This window comes from Lygodium microphyllum, chromosome 25, assembly GCF_053477565.2.
Source record: "Lygodium microphyllum isolate KBCC chromosome 25, Lygodium_microphyllum_v1.1.10, whole genome shotgun sequence".
NCBI lineage: Eukaryota > Viridiplantae > Streptophyta > Polypodiopsida > Schizaeales > Lygodiaceae > Lygodium > Lygodium microphyllum.
Genome location: NC_141159.1, coordinates 43300337 through 43318548, shown reverse-complemented (window position 1 = coordinate 43318548; position 18212 = coordinate 43300337). Strand labels below are relative to the sequence as shown.

Genomic DNA, 18212 nt, shown 5'->3' with positions numbered 1-18212 from the left:
AAAAGCTGAAAGTAACAAAATATGGGCCCTTAATACTCTGACCTTGAGTATCCACAATCTGAGTGCAGCTAAGAAAAACCATTCTGGTGGCCATAAAATATTTGCTGTGGCATGGCTGGGGAACTATGGTCACCCCCACAGATACCCACCGAGGAGTGCAAATGAGCAAACTGAGCTGGAAGTCTGGCCCTCCTTTCCTCCGTTGTCAGTACAGGTGCAACATAACGGCTTGCTACCAATCACTATCCCATTCATATCTGCTTCTGTTTGAATAGCTTCGCCTGACGAGCTGAAAGTGCCCACAATCTAAGTGCAGCTAAGAAAAATCATGCTTGATGGTGGCATCTAGGCCCACATGCAACAGGATCTGGTCTTCTGTGGTAAACCAAGCTTCTAAGATCCAGGAATATACTCTTCACTAATTTGTTTGAGCTGTTCAGTGCGTTTCACGGCTTCCTTGGCAGCCACCAGCACAATACATACAGCACCAAAAGGCTTATGAACTATGCTACCTGACAGGTTTCAAAACTTAAGATATCCATGGCTCCGGCTCAAAGAGAGCGAGCTTGAGAAAGCACAGGCTAGAAATGCCTTTATGGGAGCTGGGTGAGGGCAAGAACGAGTTGGAAGGAGATTGCTACCTCAGCGACTCATGAAGGGGCAGTGGCAGGCATGATGCGTTAGACTTCTCTGTGTGGCAAGGTAACACCACAACCAAAATCTCCAGGGATGTGAGGGGTTGAATATGCAGAGGGCCTGATGAGTAATCCTTTCGGAGCTGAGATTATTGATAATCACACCTATTAACCTTTGATATCCAAAACTATGCAGTTCTCTCTCTATCTCAGGAAACCGATTGCAGAAAAGACAGAGACTATCATGTAATCAAAGGCAAAATCCATTGCCAAAGCCAAAGAAACAGACAGAAGAAGAAGGATGAGTTAGTTGCCCAAGATGTGATGGACCTGTCATCAGAGAGAGAGAGAAAGAGAGAGACTTGGAACTGAACTGAGCGTGTCTAGCTCTCTTGTTTCCACCTTTATTTATAGCAGCTGATGGTTAGAACTACCTTGCTGACTTGGCATAACAACCCACACGTCACAATATTACCATAAATTTTTAAGTAGCAATAAAAGGAAAGACACTCAAATCAACAATAAAATCTCTTCTTCTCCTCACTTCTTGAGAATGCTTACTAGAGGTTAGTAGACTGATTTGAGGGATAACTGAAGGAGGCAAGGGTGAAATGCAAAAAAGGCTGAGAAAAATGTGGCCCAAACTATTCACTATGGCATAAGGCATGCCAACAAACTTGCTGCACATGTTCCATAAATATAGGAGTTGCTTTTAAAATGAAAAACAACTCTTCTGAAGTATCAAGATCTATAAACAATTTTACATGCTTGCACAGTATACAACAAAAATATACAACAGTTCTTGACATTTGTCATGAACCCATTATCATATCACAGAGGAATTAAAAAATCAGGGCTTCCATACTCTTCATGCTTTAAGAAGAGTGGAGCTTGGAATGACCGACAAATTTTTTGACAGAGACTTCTTGGACGAGTTTCAAGCATCAATGAGCAACTTGCCACTGTGGAAGATTAACTGCAGTAAGTTTCACAGATCCAGTTAACTGAAGATGGGGTTTCAGGGTCAACAGATACTCATAGAAATTCCTTGAAATTGGTAATCCCCAGACATTGATAGAGTACAAGCTTGGGCACCCAGTGCCAAGAGCAGCAAGCCCATCTTCAGTCAGGCGTCGACATCCCCATAGGTTCAGAACCTGTAACAGCATTAACTAAGTTCACGCCTCATCCCAGCTATTACTCTCCCATTACCATAGCATTCCTGTTATACTATTTGGAATGACTCTGGTCCAGAAATAAAAGAAATCAAATCCAAAGTTCCAAGAACGAACCTTGAGCTTCTGGCAGTGATTTGCAATAGCAAAAAGAGATCTATCTGTGATAAATGTGCCTCCAACGTTCAGGTGCTGCAGGGAGAGAGCTCTGGACACCTGCATAAAAAACCACATTTTCTCTCAGGATTTTGCAGCAATAGTGAGTATCAATGAAGTGATCACAAACAAATGCACACCATTCAGCTAGCTCTAAATACAATAAAAAGTCCTGTGAATAGACTCTCTTTAAGAAGGCTAGAAGGAAATATTGAGGCCTTTTATGACTTCAGTAGCAGTCACACAGTATAGTTGTCTAAGTAGCTTCAACATGATGAATGCTGTTGCAAATACGTGCAAGCAGTGAATAAAAGCTGGATTTTCCTTCGGTTAGCAACAATAACTTCTGTTTTAAATATGAAAGTTTCTGACTGTTGTGGTGCATGCACTTGAGTATATTAAGCTAAATAGGTTACCAGTTGTATGACACCGTCATCTGTTACTGCAGTTACACCCCAGAGTGAAATGGAAATCAAATTTGGACAGCAGATTGCCTTTGATATTCTGGCCAACACAGTGTCAGTGATGTGGCAGCCTCGACTTGTAAATGAGCTGCACACCATCAGATAACCAATTAATATAAGCTCAAGTGACGGTCAGACAAATATTAGCATCAAATTTTTCATTGCTGCCAATGAGATAACCAATCTGTCATGGTGTTATAAACAAATGTGGGTTAAGTCAGGCAGTCAATTAATATTTTTGATGGACTGAGCATCAATACCTACAAAATCAGATCATTAACTGTTATTCTCCACCCAGAAAAGAGTGGTTCAGATTCAGAGTTAGTTTAAATCACGATTTTCAGTTATGTATAATTTTGGACGATTCTAAATCATGATTTAAGTTATAGTTGAGCTCTCCTTTGAATAGAGAGCATGCATGCTTCACACGGCATGGTTCATGTACATCTTATATGAACTATTTTGTGACACAGCAACACAACTTTCAGAATACTCACATATCGAGTTCCCGAAGTCTGTGAGCACCTTCCACTAGTTGGGCCACACATTTATCATCCATTTTTGAACCAGAAAAACTGAGTGTTTCTCTATACAAAAGAGCTTGCCTTACTCCCTCTCTCCACTTTCTGCAGACTTCACTTGCCCTGGATGAAAAGAAACACATTTGAGAGAAAATACTTACGGAAATAGTATATCTAAAATAGCAACAAACAAACTGTCATTTAAACTCAAGGATTAAAACTGTATTATATTTCAGCCAGAACAAGCTAGAACATTTTTATTCATTTAAGAAAAATCAATTTACAAATCAAAATAAATAAATAAAGAGAAATGGAATTGTACTTCTATGAGACTGCATGCATTAAATACAACAATTTCCATCAAAGCCCAAAGCCAATGCCTTTGACAATGTCATCAGCATTCCATGCCAAGAAGTAGAAGACAAGTTTGCCAACCTGCTTGCCACCAACCTTGGGAAGGCCCAAAGTTTTGATGATGTATGCCTGCTTACTGAAATCTCACCTCAGGGGTGTGCGCCCCATGGGTGCATGATGATGAGCAACATTGGATCCTAAGTGAAGGCTTGTATGGTCAGCTGCCCGATTATGATGTCTGCCTGAATTATGAACCTCTCTAGATTCAAACCCTCCAAAGCCTCCAACCTCCATAGGAACTCGAGTAAAGATAACTAGTTTGGAGCACACATGCCACAATGCATTGCCTCCCATATTTCCAAAGGAATTTCTGTTTTATCAACATGCTGAAACCAGCCAATCCTTCTCGGATAGGGTGGTAAATAACTTGATTAAGCACTAATCACAGCAAGCATAAAATTCACATAAACTGAAGTCTGAAATACAAATGCTACCAATCAATCTTGGACATTGGACACCCGGTTGGCCTCAAAACCAGTGCCCTTGCAGTATTTCTTTAACTTGTATTTCGAAAGGTTGAACTACACTGAGATCTGGCTTGATGTCCTTCAATCTTCAATACATCTTGCTGTCTAAAGCAACCAACAAGCCTTCAAACCAATTTGCCCCCTGGTTTGCTTTGGTATTGGCCTTCAATTTGCTCCTTGGAAGACAAATTCTACCCCAAACTTAATGTTGCCTAGCTAGCCTCTTGAGATTCTCTGAAATCACCAATACTTCAACTACTGAATTTCAAGTACTAGCCCCCAATTTTTTAGCACTCTTCCCAGTGTGCTAATAAAACCTAATTTCTATTAGGGTTTAGCAGCAAAAATTCTTCAATTACACCCGGTAGGACTAAATTTGGCTAAGATCTCTTGAGGCAAGCAATGAATTGACTGGGAGAATAGAGGGGAAGCTAGAGACCGAAATTTTAGAGTTTCATTGCCAAAATTGGCTGAAGTTTAATGCTACCCTACTGTGAATAGTTGATTGACTACAATCCACCATCAACAAAAGCCCCACATACAATCGACTACCCTTGTGGGGCCCTGAATTGCTACCAAGTGCTTATAGACAACCCTACAAGGGCTGTCACCTACTTCCAATAGCCTCTTTATCAGCTAGGGGCAGCTCTTTGATATCCTCCAATGGCTGTGCTGATCACTAATGATTGAAAATTTATAGTAGTAGCTCTCTCTCCTCCTCTCCTAACCTCCACAATATTGGAACAAGTCTCCACCAACCTCTAATAGCCTTTCTCTTTTTTGCATGGGCATGTTTTGCCAAGTGGCAACCTTCTAAATACATTTTCCAACAAGTTTTAGCCTAATTAAAGTAAAATTCAGAATATTAATTCCAAAATTTAATTTAATTATTGATTCTCACTTAGAAAAATAATTGTGCTAACCAACAATTAAATTAGCTAGGCCAATTTCTCATTCAATTGATCCTAAGCATTTATTAGCCCTTGAATTTGCATTAATTAACTAATTAATGCCTAGTTTCTAATGTCATGACATTAATGGCTAATAAATTATCTAGACCAAAATCTGTCACTAGGTAGTACCACCTAGTACTTATCAACTACAACTTATTACAACTTTTGCCTTTGATACCCACTGACTTCTCAGGGTCCTTGACTCGCCATTGTGACTTAATTGACTTTTGCACAACACATGTGCATCTCACATTTGTGCAATTGATTAATAACTAAATCAAAAATACACGTCCCTGTGACACATGTACAAGAAAGTTCATGTACAAGCCACAACATGTTAGTAGAGTATATCAGCTCATGTGTGAGTTTGAATTGCAGAGGCTTGGGCATATTAGGTCGACCTAACATATTTATGGCATTATTCATGCCTATATATATTATGGGCTCCTCCTCCTCAGTTAGTTTAGTTCACCACCTAGAGGTCCTATGGAGAGAGGAGCCAATGCTTTCTCATTTGTATTGTGTTCTTTCTTTCCCTTTCTCTTTTGTCTTGTATTTCAGTAGTTTATAACAGCTTATGTTTACGCTTCCAATGCTGCACCACTTTTGACATGGTATCAAATTTTAGGATTTGTGCTCCTGTTGTGTTTTCTTGCTGATTTTAAGACTATTTTCACCCTCACTGATCAAGTGATTGCTACTCCATACAAGCGATCTGTTTTCCCTGCGTTTTCTGTAGATTTGCCATCACCTACTGTCTACAACCCCTCTGCTACCTGCGTTTTCAGTTTTCAAGCTGCTGCGACAGTTTCCCAGCCTATTTGTGGCCATACTCAGCCTGCATTTTGGTGTTTCTGACTCCTTTCTACTAGGCAACTGTACCTTCAGGCCATTTTTGCTGTTTTTGGTAGTTTTTGATTGATTTTGTTATTTTTTACAACAGTTTTTGTCTTCTTTTGGTCAGATTTTGGGTTATATTATATGTGAACTCTTGGTTTTTGTAGTCTGTGCTCATGTTTTTGTAGTATGTGCTCGTGTCTCATTGTACCATTGTATTGTATCAGATCACCCATGATCTGAGAGAGAGTGTTAGTAGAGTATGTCAGCTCATGTGTGAGTCTAACCTATAAAGGCTTGGGCATATTATTTAGGTATTTTTTATTGTGTCATTTTATGGTCATATTGGGTATTTATTGCTAGCCAGCCAGCATTAAATGCTGGCCGACTTGACATATTTTATGGCATTATTCATGCCTATATATATTATGGGCTCCTCCTCCTCAGTTAGTTCAGTTCACCACCTAGACGTCCCGTGGAGAGAGGAGCCAATGCTAGTGCCCACGCAGCCTGTGACTCACAGTTGTATGCGACAGTCTCATATCTGATATATGGATTCCATTTCCCGAGCATACATCTAAGTTATCATCCGTATTGTGTTCTTTCTTTCCCTTTCTCTTTTATCTTGTGTTTCAGCAATTTATTACAGCTTATGTTTACACTTCCATTGCTGCACCACTTCTAACACAACATATCTATGTTAAAAGAATTCAATCCACAAGACCTAGATGTACCAATTCAACAACTAGCCCACATGTGAAGATATGCTAGGGTTTGCATTGAGAAAACATAGAAAGTACAACCACAACTAAAACACAAAGACTCAAATAGGACATGCAAAACTCAAACACTAAACACAAAACGCAAAACTCCTGTCAGTTGGCTCCATGGGCTGAAAACGCAAGGCAGGAAGCTGGAACGATGACATGGACTATTGAAGGCTATAGGTAGAGAGAAAATGAAGCAGGCTGAAGGCTCCAAGTAGCAAGACGGCAGCTTTAGACAAGTTGCCAGGTGCTAGAGGAGAAAGGGCTGCAACCGACAGCCGGTAGATGGGAGCTAATGGTTCTGCACATAGACACCAGAGATCTACACACAAGGATGGGCTAAATGGTGGACAACCTATCTATTTATAGACGTGGAAGGATCCTCCAAACTTAGGATTTTGCATGTGGGACACGCAAACTCTCTAGAGTTGCTCCCCGTTTAATGAAAATTTTGGTAATTTATTTTTTTGGGGCTGCTTTAAAGAGCTAATTAGTGGTTAATGAATTTTTAACTCAACAACCCCTCTTATACCCAAAACTAGATCCAAATGTGGGAATGGACTCACTAGGCATGGGCTTGGTTTCCGCATGAGTAGCTCATGGAGAAGGAATGGGAATACATGGAGCAAAGGATAAAAATCCCTATGTGGGAGTGACCCATCAAAGAGTGTGACGATGCACCATAAGCAAAGGATGGAAATCCCTGTGTCTAGAAGGTCCATGAAGGGGGAGGTGAGTGGCTGGGGTAGTGAAGGGAATGCCCATCACAGCTGTCCCGAGGTGAAAAGAAGTGCTCACTTGTGGGTATGTGAAAGGCACAATGTTAAAGGGTGTCGTTCCCCCTGATGATGTACCATGGTGCAAAGAGGTAGTAAGTGCAAATAGATAGAATATGGTGTGGAGAAAGAGAAAATACTAGGAGCGAAGATGGAGAATCCAACTCCTAGGGTGTTGGATGTGAAAGTGGAGTGAATCTGAGGTTTTGGAATGAAGAAGAGAGGAAATCAAGGTGTGGATCAGAAGAGGGTGGGATGGAAGGGATTTTAAAAGAGTGGTTTAAAGAGAATATGTAAATATACCTGATGAAGGATGTCTATTTCGAGAGCCCCCTCTATTGAAGTTTACATATTGAAAATCATCTAGATCCTGCATACCAAAATGAGAAATAGGAGAGGGTTTTGATTCATATGACTAAAAGGGATTGTAGGAACCTAACAATGGGTCCAGCTAAGATGAAGAACATAGATCACTAGTCATCCCAAATATCGTATGTCCTCCGTGATCAAAGAGGTAATCAATCTTACCAATCGGTCCAAATGGAGTAGTAAAGTCAATAGAAGGGGTGTAAGCTCAAATATACATGATGTGCAAGTACTTTTCAAACTCCTCTATCAAGTGATTGAAATCAAGAACAGGAGAAGAAAAAGAAGGTGAAGATGAAGGTGTGGTATTGTCTTCCTCGCAGAGTCCATAACATCTCCTCAAGGCCTCCAATGATGTAGAAGCCTGATAAGATATCATGGCATCCTAAGAAGAAGGCATCTAAGACATTATAAAACAGTTACGTGTTGTTTGTATACCTCACACAAAACCAAGCCTCCACAATATCTGCAAGATACTCATTACAAGAGCACCGACCCTAATACCCTGTGAAGATATGCTAGGGTTTGTATCGAGGAAACATAGAAAGTACAACCACGATTGAAACACAAAGACTTAGATAGTCATGTGCAAAACTCAAACCCTAAACACAAAACACAAAACTCAAAACTCAAAACACAAAAAACACAAACACAGATAGAGAAAGAAGAGAACTTTCAATTGAATGAATCAATATAGTAAATGAAAGAAAGAGTGTATAGAATTCTCAAGAGGAGAGTAGCGAGTGTCGGAGTGTAACATCCACTAAAGACGGATCCCAAGTGCTGAAACCAGGAATCGGAGATGTCAAAGTGCTGAAAAGTGATGAATGCTAATCACAAAAGGCTGTAAACAGCTAAGCAACAACAGAGGAGGCAGAGGATGATGCAAGCGGCATGCTGAACAGCAATACACAAGGCTGCAATAGTTGCCAGAAGGGGCAGCAACCTATCAGCTCACTCCAGGGGGGACTGAAAATGCAGGACAGGCAGCTAGAACAATGATGTGAAGACTGTTGGCGGCTATAGGTAGAGAGCAAATACATCAAGCTGAAGGCTCCGGGCAGCAAGGCAGCAGTTGTACACAAGTTGCTAGGTGTTGGAGGAGGAAGGGCTATAGTCGGTAAGGGCTGGACTGTCACGGACATGCCATGATCAAGGGTATGGATTAATTCTTGCTCGTGCCATATGAATCCACACCCCATGTGAATGCACCCTTCACAAGACATCCTCAAGCCAGCCATGCGAACCCAGCCTTGCCATGTCATCATAGAACCTTCTAGAGGATATGCCATGTCATCACTTGCATTATCAATGATGTCATCATGGAACATTCTAGAAGATCTTTAGTGACCCTCCAACACCTATAAAAGGAGGGGCTCGCTATAAAGCTTCTCAGTCTTGCCAATGCTAGCCTTGAGAGCTCAAGGAGTCGAGACCTCCAAGTAAGTAACTTCGAGTTCCACATTCTAGTTCTTGTCTAGTCATGGTATCTAGTCTTGTCTTGTCTTCCATTATACTCCTGCTGTCTTGTCACCTTGTAATCTTGTAGTATGAGATCTTGCTAGTACTATCTTGTATCTTGTTTGTCCCCATCGAGGGAGATCTTGTAATTCTAATATCTTGTATCCATACCTATGGTCCTGAGTTGTGGGATCCTTCATATCCTATCGATTCCTATCATCTATACCTATGGTCCCGAGTTGTGGGATTTTCCATATCTTGTTATCATTGTACCTTATGCCCCTACGTGGAATTATCTTGTAATCAGAATTCTTGTAACAAATCGTGCATCTACTCTAGTCTCTCGAGCAAAATCTAGTGCTCCCATAACAGTTTGACAAGACTACTTTCTAACACTATTGAGCACCATGGAGGCAACCCTTGAAAGGATTGTGACCTCCCTTCAAAACCTCCAATAACAAATTCAAGACGTGAATGAACGACAAGCGCAAATTCAAATAAAACACCCTATGCATCTAGGCCCTATGCTTCAAGAGATGCAAGACTAGATCTGAGACTTGCACAACAATAGAGGAAGTGATCAAATGATTCCACATGTTTATCAACCCCCAACAAGAGATCCCAATATCAGCATGCCAGAGAAGTTAGATGGTGACTGTTCCAAGTTCAAGGGATTCCTACAACAAGTAAAGATCTATATCTGTATGCAACCCGGATAGGTATCCAGATATGATGCTTCCAAGGTAGGATTCATTGGGACTTTGCCTTATGGTTAATCTTTATCATGGTTCATCCCAATCTTGGAAAAGAATATGCTAGTACTTCATAACTATGAGGTGTTTCTTTGTGAGCTCACTTCCACATTTGGAGATACAGAAACTGGTCGAGTAGCAAAAACAAAATTGTGGAAGCTATGACAAGGTAACTGCCCTACCTTTGCTTATGCATCTGAATTTAGGCAATTAATCTGTGACCTCACTTGGCATGAGGAGTAATTTATCAGCCAATTCAAATGGGGTCTTCAAGATGATATCAAGGCATAGTAATAAGGGACGCCCATCCTAAGCCCTTGGGACGCTGGAACGCCATCCCGAAACAGGAAGCCTGTGCGGAACGCAGAGGTGGAACAGGGGACGTCTCTGTTCAGATTTCTCACAAGGGGACGGCCATCCCCACGCCCCCAGGACATCTTACTTATCAGGGACGAGGCTGTCGAGAGACAGACAGTCACCGTTCCCGCTTCTCGCGCAGCTCCCACCCGCCTAACTAGCCCATCTCCCGCTATGACTCACCGCGGCTCCTTCGATACCTGCTCTAGCTTCCAACTCCTACTCCCCCCGCAACCTGCCTTACCGCCTGCTCCGCAGCCCTTCTTTGTCTTCTTCTTCTTTCTCTCTTGTCTCCTCCTCCATCTTCTCTTCTTCATTATCATCATCATCATCTTCTCTCCCTTCTTGCTCCTTGCAGTTTGGGCTCCTAGTCTCCCTACATCGGGCACCTAGGTCCCACAGTGAGCAACTTGTAAAGAAAAATACCCTAACACAGAAACATAAACAGAAACCGTACGACAAAGCACGGACTGATAAAAAGAACACAGTTAGGGTTAGGATTAGAGTAACTCAGAGACAATGAACACAATGAATAAATGCATATGACTACTAATAATACAATGCTCATGCAGCAAACACACTATGTAGTGAATGAATACTAAACCTCGAACTCCTATATCTCTAGGATCAGGGCAAGGGTAATGAGCTGGAGAGTGTGTTGTACTCCGAACGGATCCTGAATCGCAGCAAGGCAGCCTCCGAATGTCGAGCACCAACAAACGCAGCAATGAGAAGCTAGATCTAATGCAACAGTAGTGACGATAGAGAAAGACTAAAAACGGAGCCTGCAAGAGAGAGAAAGACTAAAATGGAGTCTGCAAGATAGAGAAAGACTAAAAACACAGGCAGGACAGCTTGCAAGACAGAGATAGACTAAAAACACAGGTAGGACAACCTACAGGAGAGAAAAAGACTGTAGCGAGTGCAGATAGGAGAGAAAATACAGTCAGGGCCGCAGCTGGAGCCTGCAAACGCAGCAGTTTGCTAATGTGGCAGGCTGTACGACAACAATGCAAATGAATAGCAGTCAATCACTAGGCAAAAATAGCAACAATCAGCGTGCGAAGGGCTGGAAACATGCGCCAAACTATAAAGAACACTGATGGACAACAAGGGCTGAGATATCCTTCGTGATCAAGGTGTGGGCAGCAAGCTCGTAACACCTGAAACCTGCAAAAACGAGATTATAAAAGAGTGGAGGGCCGGATACCAATTTATAGAAAATTAGAGTTCTAGATTCTCTCCCACTTAACTTTCTCGATCCGCTCCCCGTTTTAGGGTTTTGGCTAAATTTAAGCCTAAAATAAACATGTTTTGGGGCTGTTTAAGTGGCTAAGTGCATTTCTTAGCACAACACCCTCTCTCAAGCCCAAAATAGGGTGAGAAAAGTAGGCTAGCCTAAATTTTGATTTACCCCAAGGCATCCCACCCCAAAGTAACCAAGGCATCAGACAAAAGGTGCACGTCGACTGCCCAGTGGCCTACCAAGACTACAGAGGCGATGGATATCTTACCAAGGGAGCCCAAGTGATCACCCCAGAGAGGTCAAGGCATCGGACCAAGGGTGCTCGTCGGCTACCCAAGGCCAGCCAATTAAGTGACAAATAGGAAAAGATAAAGAGAGTTTTAAACCCAAGTTATTCACAAAACTAGCAAGCCAATCCCTCGCACTAATGAGGATAAGTGCCTAAGGATGATAAAACTGAGTGTATGTGCCAATCACGTGTTGAATATATAAGAGGCAAAAAAAAAAATGGTGGACTTTGCAAGACAAGCAAAGCAAGCAAGGATAGGGAAACTGCCTTTAGAAAAACTCCTATATGTTATGCTACAAATATGGTGGATCCTAGAGTCGACCACTCCAAAAGACCGAAAAGGGATAAATGCGAACATAAACATAAACAGAAACCGTACGACAAAGCACAGACTGATAAAAAGAACACAGTTAGGGTTAGGGTTAGAGTAACTCAGAGACAATGAACACAGTGAATAAATGAAATGATATGACTACTAATAATACGATAACTCATGTAGCAAACACACTATGCAATGAATGAATACCGAACCTCGAACTCCTGTATCTCTAGGATCAGGGCAGGGGTAATGAGCTGGAGAGTGTGTCAAACTCCGAACGGATCCCGAATCGCAGCAAGGCAGCCTCCGGATGTCGAACACCAGCAAACACAGCAGTGAGAAACTGGATCTGATGTAGACAGCAGTGAGGAGAGAGAAAGACTAAAAACTGAGCCTCCAGGAGAGAAAAAGACTAAAAACGCAGACAGGACAGCCTGCAGGAGAAAGAAAGACGAAAAATGGAGCCTGCAGGAGAGAGAAAGACTGAAAACGCAGGCAGGACAGCCTGCAGGAGAGAAAAAGATTGCAACGAGTGCATACAGGAGATAGAAAATTGTCAGGGCGGCAGATAGAGTCTGCAAACGCAGCAGTTTGCTGGCATGGCAGATTGTCAGCAGTGCAGATGAACAACAGTCAGTCGCCAGGCAGAAACAACAGCAATCAGCGTGTGGAGGGCTGAAAACAGGCGCCAGACTGTAGGGAACAGTGATGGACAGCAAGGGCTGAGATGTCCTCCTCCGTGACCGGGGTGTGGGTAGCAAGCTGTTAACACCTGAAACCTACAAAAATCGAGATTGTGAAAGAGTGGAGAGCTAGCTGCCAATTTATAGAGAATTAGGGTTCTAGATCCTCTCCCACTTAACTTTCTCGATCCGCTCTCCGTTTTAGAATTTTGGCTAAAATAAGCATGTTTTGGGGTTGTTTAAGTGGCTAAGTGCATTTCGTAGCACAACACCCCCTCTCAGGCCCAAAATAGGGCGAGAAAAGTAGGCCAGCCTAAATTTTGATTTACCCCAAGGCATCCCACCCCAAAACAGCCAGGGCATCGGACAAAAGATACACGTCGTCTGCCTAGTGGCCTACCAAGACTACAGAGGCGATGGATATCTTACCAAGGGAGCCCAAGTGATCACCCCAAAGAGGTCAGGGCATCGGACTAAGAGTGCTCGTCGACTGCCCAAGGGCCTACCAAGGCCTACGAAGGCGGATGGAATCGACAATGGACTTGTTTGTTTTGTTTTCTCTTTTTTTTTTTTTGAAAAGTGTTTTGAAAATACATAAGTAATATAGAAGCAGCGGCCGATTAAGTGACAGATAGGAAAATATAAAGAGAGTTTTAAACCCAAGTTATTTACAAAACTAGCAAGCCAATCCCTCGCACTGATGAGGATAAGTGCCTAAGGATGATAAAAGTGAGTGTATGTCCCAATCATGTGTTGAATATATTAGAGGCAAAGAAAAAACAGTGGGCTTAGCAAGATAAGCAAAGCAAGCAAGCAAGCAAAGGTAGGGAAACTGCCTTTAGGAGAATTGCCATGTGTTATGCTACGAATATGGTGGATCTTAGAGTCGACTACTCCAAAAGACCGAAAAGGGATAAATGTGCACATAAACATAAACAGAAACCGTACGACAAAGCACAGATTGATAAAAAGAACACAGTTAGGGTTAGGGTTAGAGTAACTCAGAGACAATGAACACAGTGAATAAATGAAATGATATGACTACTAATAATACGATGCTCATGCAACAAACACACTATGCAATGAATGAATACTGAACCTCGAACTCCTGTATCTCTAGGATCAGGGCAGGGGTAGTGAGCTGAAGAGTGTGTCGTACTCCAGACAAATCCTGAATCGCAGCAAGGCAGCCTCCGGATGTCGAACACCAGCAAACGCAGCAGTGAGAAGCTGGATCTGATGTAGACAACAGTGAGGAGAGAGAAAGACTAAAAACGGAGCCTGCAGGAGAGAGACATCTGAAGATATGAAACTCATACAGATGGATGCAAAAACAGCTTCCTTATATGGTGATCTACATGAGGAGATCTATATGTAACAACCTAAGGGTTTTGTTGCAAAGGGGAAAGAGCACATGGTATGTAAACTCAACAAGAGTTTGTATGGGCTGAAACAGGCACCGCGAGAATGGTATCATAAATTTGATACATTTATGCAATCTTAGGGATTCCATAGATCTCAAGTTGATCACTGCTTATACACCAAGAAGGCAGCAAATGGGAGCCTTACTCTATTGGTTTTGTATATGGATGACATGATGATTGCAGGTAGGGATGTTCATGCTTTGGACTCCTTGAAACAAAGCCTACACAGTAGCTTTAATATGAAGAATCTTAGTGAGGCCAATCATATTCTTAGTATGTGTATACTCAAGGGGGACAGATCACAAGGTCTTCTCTATTTGTCACAGCAACATTATATTACTAAGGTCTTGTAGCATTTCAATATGAAGGGGGGAAAGCCATTGGCGTACCGTTGCCTCCATATGTGAAACTTAGTGTAGATGACAGTCCTACATCTGACGATGGAAAGGTTGAGATGGCCAAGATTCCTTATGCTTCAACTGTTAGTAGCTTGATGTATACTATGGTTGCTACACATCCTGACATTGCATTTGCTGTGGGAGCGATTAGCAAGTACATGGCATATCCTGGCAAAAAGCATTGGGAAGTAGTAAAGGGTATCATGAGATACCTTAAGGGCACAAAGGACTTGTGCATCTGCTTTGGGAAGCAAAAGTCATTTGTTGTTGGCTTCACGGATGCAAACTATGCTGGTCATCCCGACTGCAAGAAGTCTACTTCAGGATATGTGTTCATGTTCACAAGGGGAGTAGTCTCTTGGATATCCTAGCTGCAAAAGTGTGTTGCATTGTCTACTACAGAGGCAGAGTATGTGGCTGCCACTGAGACATGAAGGAGGCTTTATGGCTTTCACATCTGGTGAGAGAGATTGGCATAACAAAGGTTCCTATCCTCCACTGTGATAGTTAGAGTACTATCATGCTAGCACAGAATCCTCTCTTTCATGCACAGACAACACATACAAATGAAGTATCATTTTATCAAGGATGTACTCGACAACAAGAGCATTGGGCTTGTCAAGGTACGTACCAACGATAACCTTGCAGACCTTCTCACGAAGGGTCTTCTAGTAGAGTGGTTTGGTCATTGCTGCCAGATGATGGGGATTGGATAGTATATGTGTATTTCAACTTTGTACATACATAGACTTAGCTAATTCTTTCTTCTACCTTCAGGCACATTGCCTTTAGGTGGAAGGTTGTTGGGAATAAAGAGTCACCGTACCTTTTACAGTGTTCGGGTGTACACGCACCCTAGCACATGTACTATATATATATATATATATAATCAAAAACCTAAAGTGGTACTTGGAGATTGTACCCACATCGAGTCTTGTGCTCTATCTCTCACTCTCTACTCTATGCTCACTCTCTCTCACTGTGCAAAACACAACATTGCATATCTCGATCCTCATGCACTCCGCTGACGTGTCATACTCATAGGATCCCGAAGAAGAGCAGCCAGCCACCTGTCTGTGCCGCAATCGCATGAAAATCTTCATTTTGGGTGCCAATCAGCTGTGCAGTGGTGGAGGACTGCAGACTGCATCAATTTAGCATGTAATGACACCATGATAGCAGCAGCACTGGCATCTGACAGCAAAAGCAGTAGCATGACATCCTGGACAGAAAAACTCAGTGGTATGGACAGTATAGAAGGCAGCACAAGCTGCTCTTTGACAGCAGGGCAGGTCAAACAGCAATAGTTGATGGCTCAGCAGGCAGACATTGAAGGCCAGTGATGGGCAAAGAAGCAACTAGTGATGAAAGTTTCAAGAATGTGGACCATGTGGGCATCGCCCTTAGTCCCCTTTTTTGAGACATATGTTCTGCCGAAAATTCTCAGTCTTTGGTTTTAATTTTTTGGGGGCTATATGAGAGCTGAATAAATTGGCCAATAAATAAGGATTGATTCTAAACTAAACTTCTGTAGTTAACATCCCCTCTCATGCCCAAAAATTGAGCCCAAGACAAAAGGCTAAGCAATGCTCTTTTCTAATCCTTTTCAAAGGAGCCAAAGTACTAGACCACCCTCAAAAATCTTGATGACAAGGGACTCGAAGTACTAGACCACTCCTTTTGATTCTTTTTCAAGGGAATCAAAGTATTAGACCACATTCAATGTTCTCTGTGACAAGGGAATGCTGCCATAAGTGAAGTAGTTGCTTGAGCAGAGGATAGAGCAAGGAAGCCCAAGAGATCCACTTGGTGAGACCATGTAAAAGGTTGCATGCTGTCACATACGCAACAGTTTTCATTGGGAAGCCAACCATCCAAATCACAAAGCACAATGCTATGAAAAGGAAAATGCAAAGTGTGACACAATTCCACACTCCTTGTGTCGTCCACCAGAAGTAGCCTAATTATCATTAACACCTCCATTAGTCTGATAGGGGAATTTATATCCTCTACCCCATCCACCGTTTCCTCCTAAAAGATTCAAGCTAAGATTTTTGAAGAGATTGACCACTTCATTCATCTTTTTTTGTAAACTCTACAGTACTAGAATTTTATTCTACAATCTGGAGCTGGGCTTGAGATTTAGGCACTAAATTGGCTTTTTCTGCAACACCATTCTGTGAATATTCAAAACTGTGCCTACCTTCATCTCCAAGTTTTCCCAGTCTAATAAATTTGCACTCCTTTTCCCTAGCAGTATGTCAATAAGTGAAAGGCATAAATAATCAGTTTCCCCTTCCAAGAGAATGAATGTGTGCTCCTTTCTACCTGATCACGCAATGAATCTTTGCTGGGAATGTTTAGGTGGATTGGCTGCACATGTTATTGGTCACTGTACAAAGCAATCTTCGAAACTGAAATGCCGAAAAATTCCTAGCAGATAATCCCAAGAAAATATAATACAATTGACTTATTGCGTGCAAAATTCTAGGCAATTGAATATTCGGTCCACAAGCATACTACGTGGATTCAAACCACACACAGGCAGGATCATAAAATTTTGAAACGTCCACTTAGACGTTTCAGGGTAACAGGCTCTGTCTGAAATGGTGGTTTCATTGTTTTCTGATGGGTTTCAACAGGTCCTTGCCACTCCTTGTAAATTCCAAATGATTGGAACATGCACCAATCCTGAAACCGTATAAACAGAACTAATGGAATTCATAAGGATCGTAAGGAGTCACTCCTTGCAAATTCTGAACGATTGGCACATGACACCAAGCTTTAAACCATGTAAATACAGCAGAAGCAACTGAATTCACAAGTATCCCGGGAGCCAAAATAAGAATTAAATTAATTAATATCATGGCAACCAAGATAACGATATTCGCACCAAACTTCAAACCAGACATAACAACATATATGACAACGGAAAGAAGGAGAATTGATGAGGAGCAATGGTGTTGGAGACTTACAGAGCCAAATCCTTGAAAGATTGGAGGTGCAGGAGGCAGCGAGCGAGCAAGTCTGCAGGGAGGATATCAATGAAGCAATTGGAGTCAGAGGGGTGTGCCTGAGCGTCCATAACTGGCAAAAATTCTCTGAATGCAAGGGGGAGGGGGGGAACAATGGGGAGAATGATGGAAGGGGCAATGAATCAATCTATGGTCAGAGCAGAGTGGAGAAAGAATCTGTCATGGTCTTCTATGAATACGTTTTCTTCATCATTGTTTGTATTATGATATGATTACAGGCGGACGGACAAAGAAGGAACTCGTCCGCGCGACTCGTGAAAGCCAAAACGGAAGAGAATCTTGCTTTTTCTCACGGAGGGGGAAAAGAGAGACTTACATTTTTTTAAACGATGAGAATCTCCCACAACCAATGCTTTTAAGCCTTAAGGGCTTTTGCCCCCGGTGTAAAGGAGCCAATAGACCCTCATCTAAAAGTCTTCCATTGTCTCTTCTTTTCCTTTTTTCAAACCCATCACATAATTTTCTTTATTAGCACTTCCTAAAGCACTCAAGATAAATATATTTGCGCTAATTTTTGATCATTTTTATCGAGTTGACCTGGTATAAATATAGAATTCACAAATGAGTGAGTGGCCAATAGAGTGACACTTATGGATGGAGTGTTTTAAGGTTCACAAAATTCAAAATATTAAACAATTTACATGGCTCCAATTGTTTGGGTCACATTAAGCTTATGTATAATACATGAAAATTTGTATCATAGCTTTTAGTGGCTAA

General features: G+C 41.9%; 1 protein-coding gene across 1 annotated transcript; it reads right to left on the bottom strand.

The window, feature by feature from the left end:
* Positions 1-1262: 1262 nt before the first annotated feature.
* Positions 1263-17775, bottom strand: LOC148014144 (F-box/RNI-like superfamily protein). The gene is made up of 5 exons (XM_087666697.1): positions 17436-17775; positions 2928-3074; positions 2383-2518; positions 1928-2026; positions 1263-1792 (listed from the first exon to the last, which is right to left on the bottom strand). Exons 1-5 carry the CDS (start codon positions 17543-17545, stop codon positions 1580-1582), a joined length of 705 nt encoding a protein of 234 aa, XP_087522823.1. The 5' UTR covers positions 17546-17775; the 3' UTR covers positions 1263-1579.
* Between the last annotated feature and the right edge of the window lie 437 nt (positions 17776-18212).

Excerpts from the sequence above, each read along its gene's own strand:
- LOC148014144 (XM_087666697.1), bottom strand. The coding sequence starts at position 17,545 with ATGGACGCTCAGGCACACCCCTCTGACTCCAATTGCTTCATTGATATC. Across the intron at positions 3,075-17,435 it reads TCTTTCAAGGATTTGGCTCT|GGCAAGTGAAGTCTGCAGAA; the intron begins GTAAGTCTCCAA and ends CTTTTCATCCAG. Across the intron at positions 2,519-2,927 it reads AGACTTCGGGAACTCGATAT|CTCATTTACAAGTCGAGGCT; the intron begins GTGAGTATTCTG and ends GATGGTGTGCAG.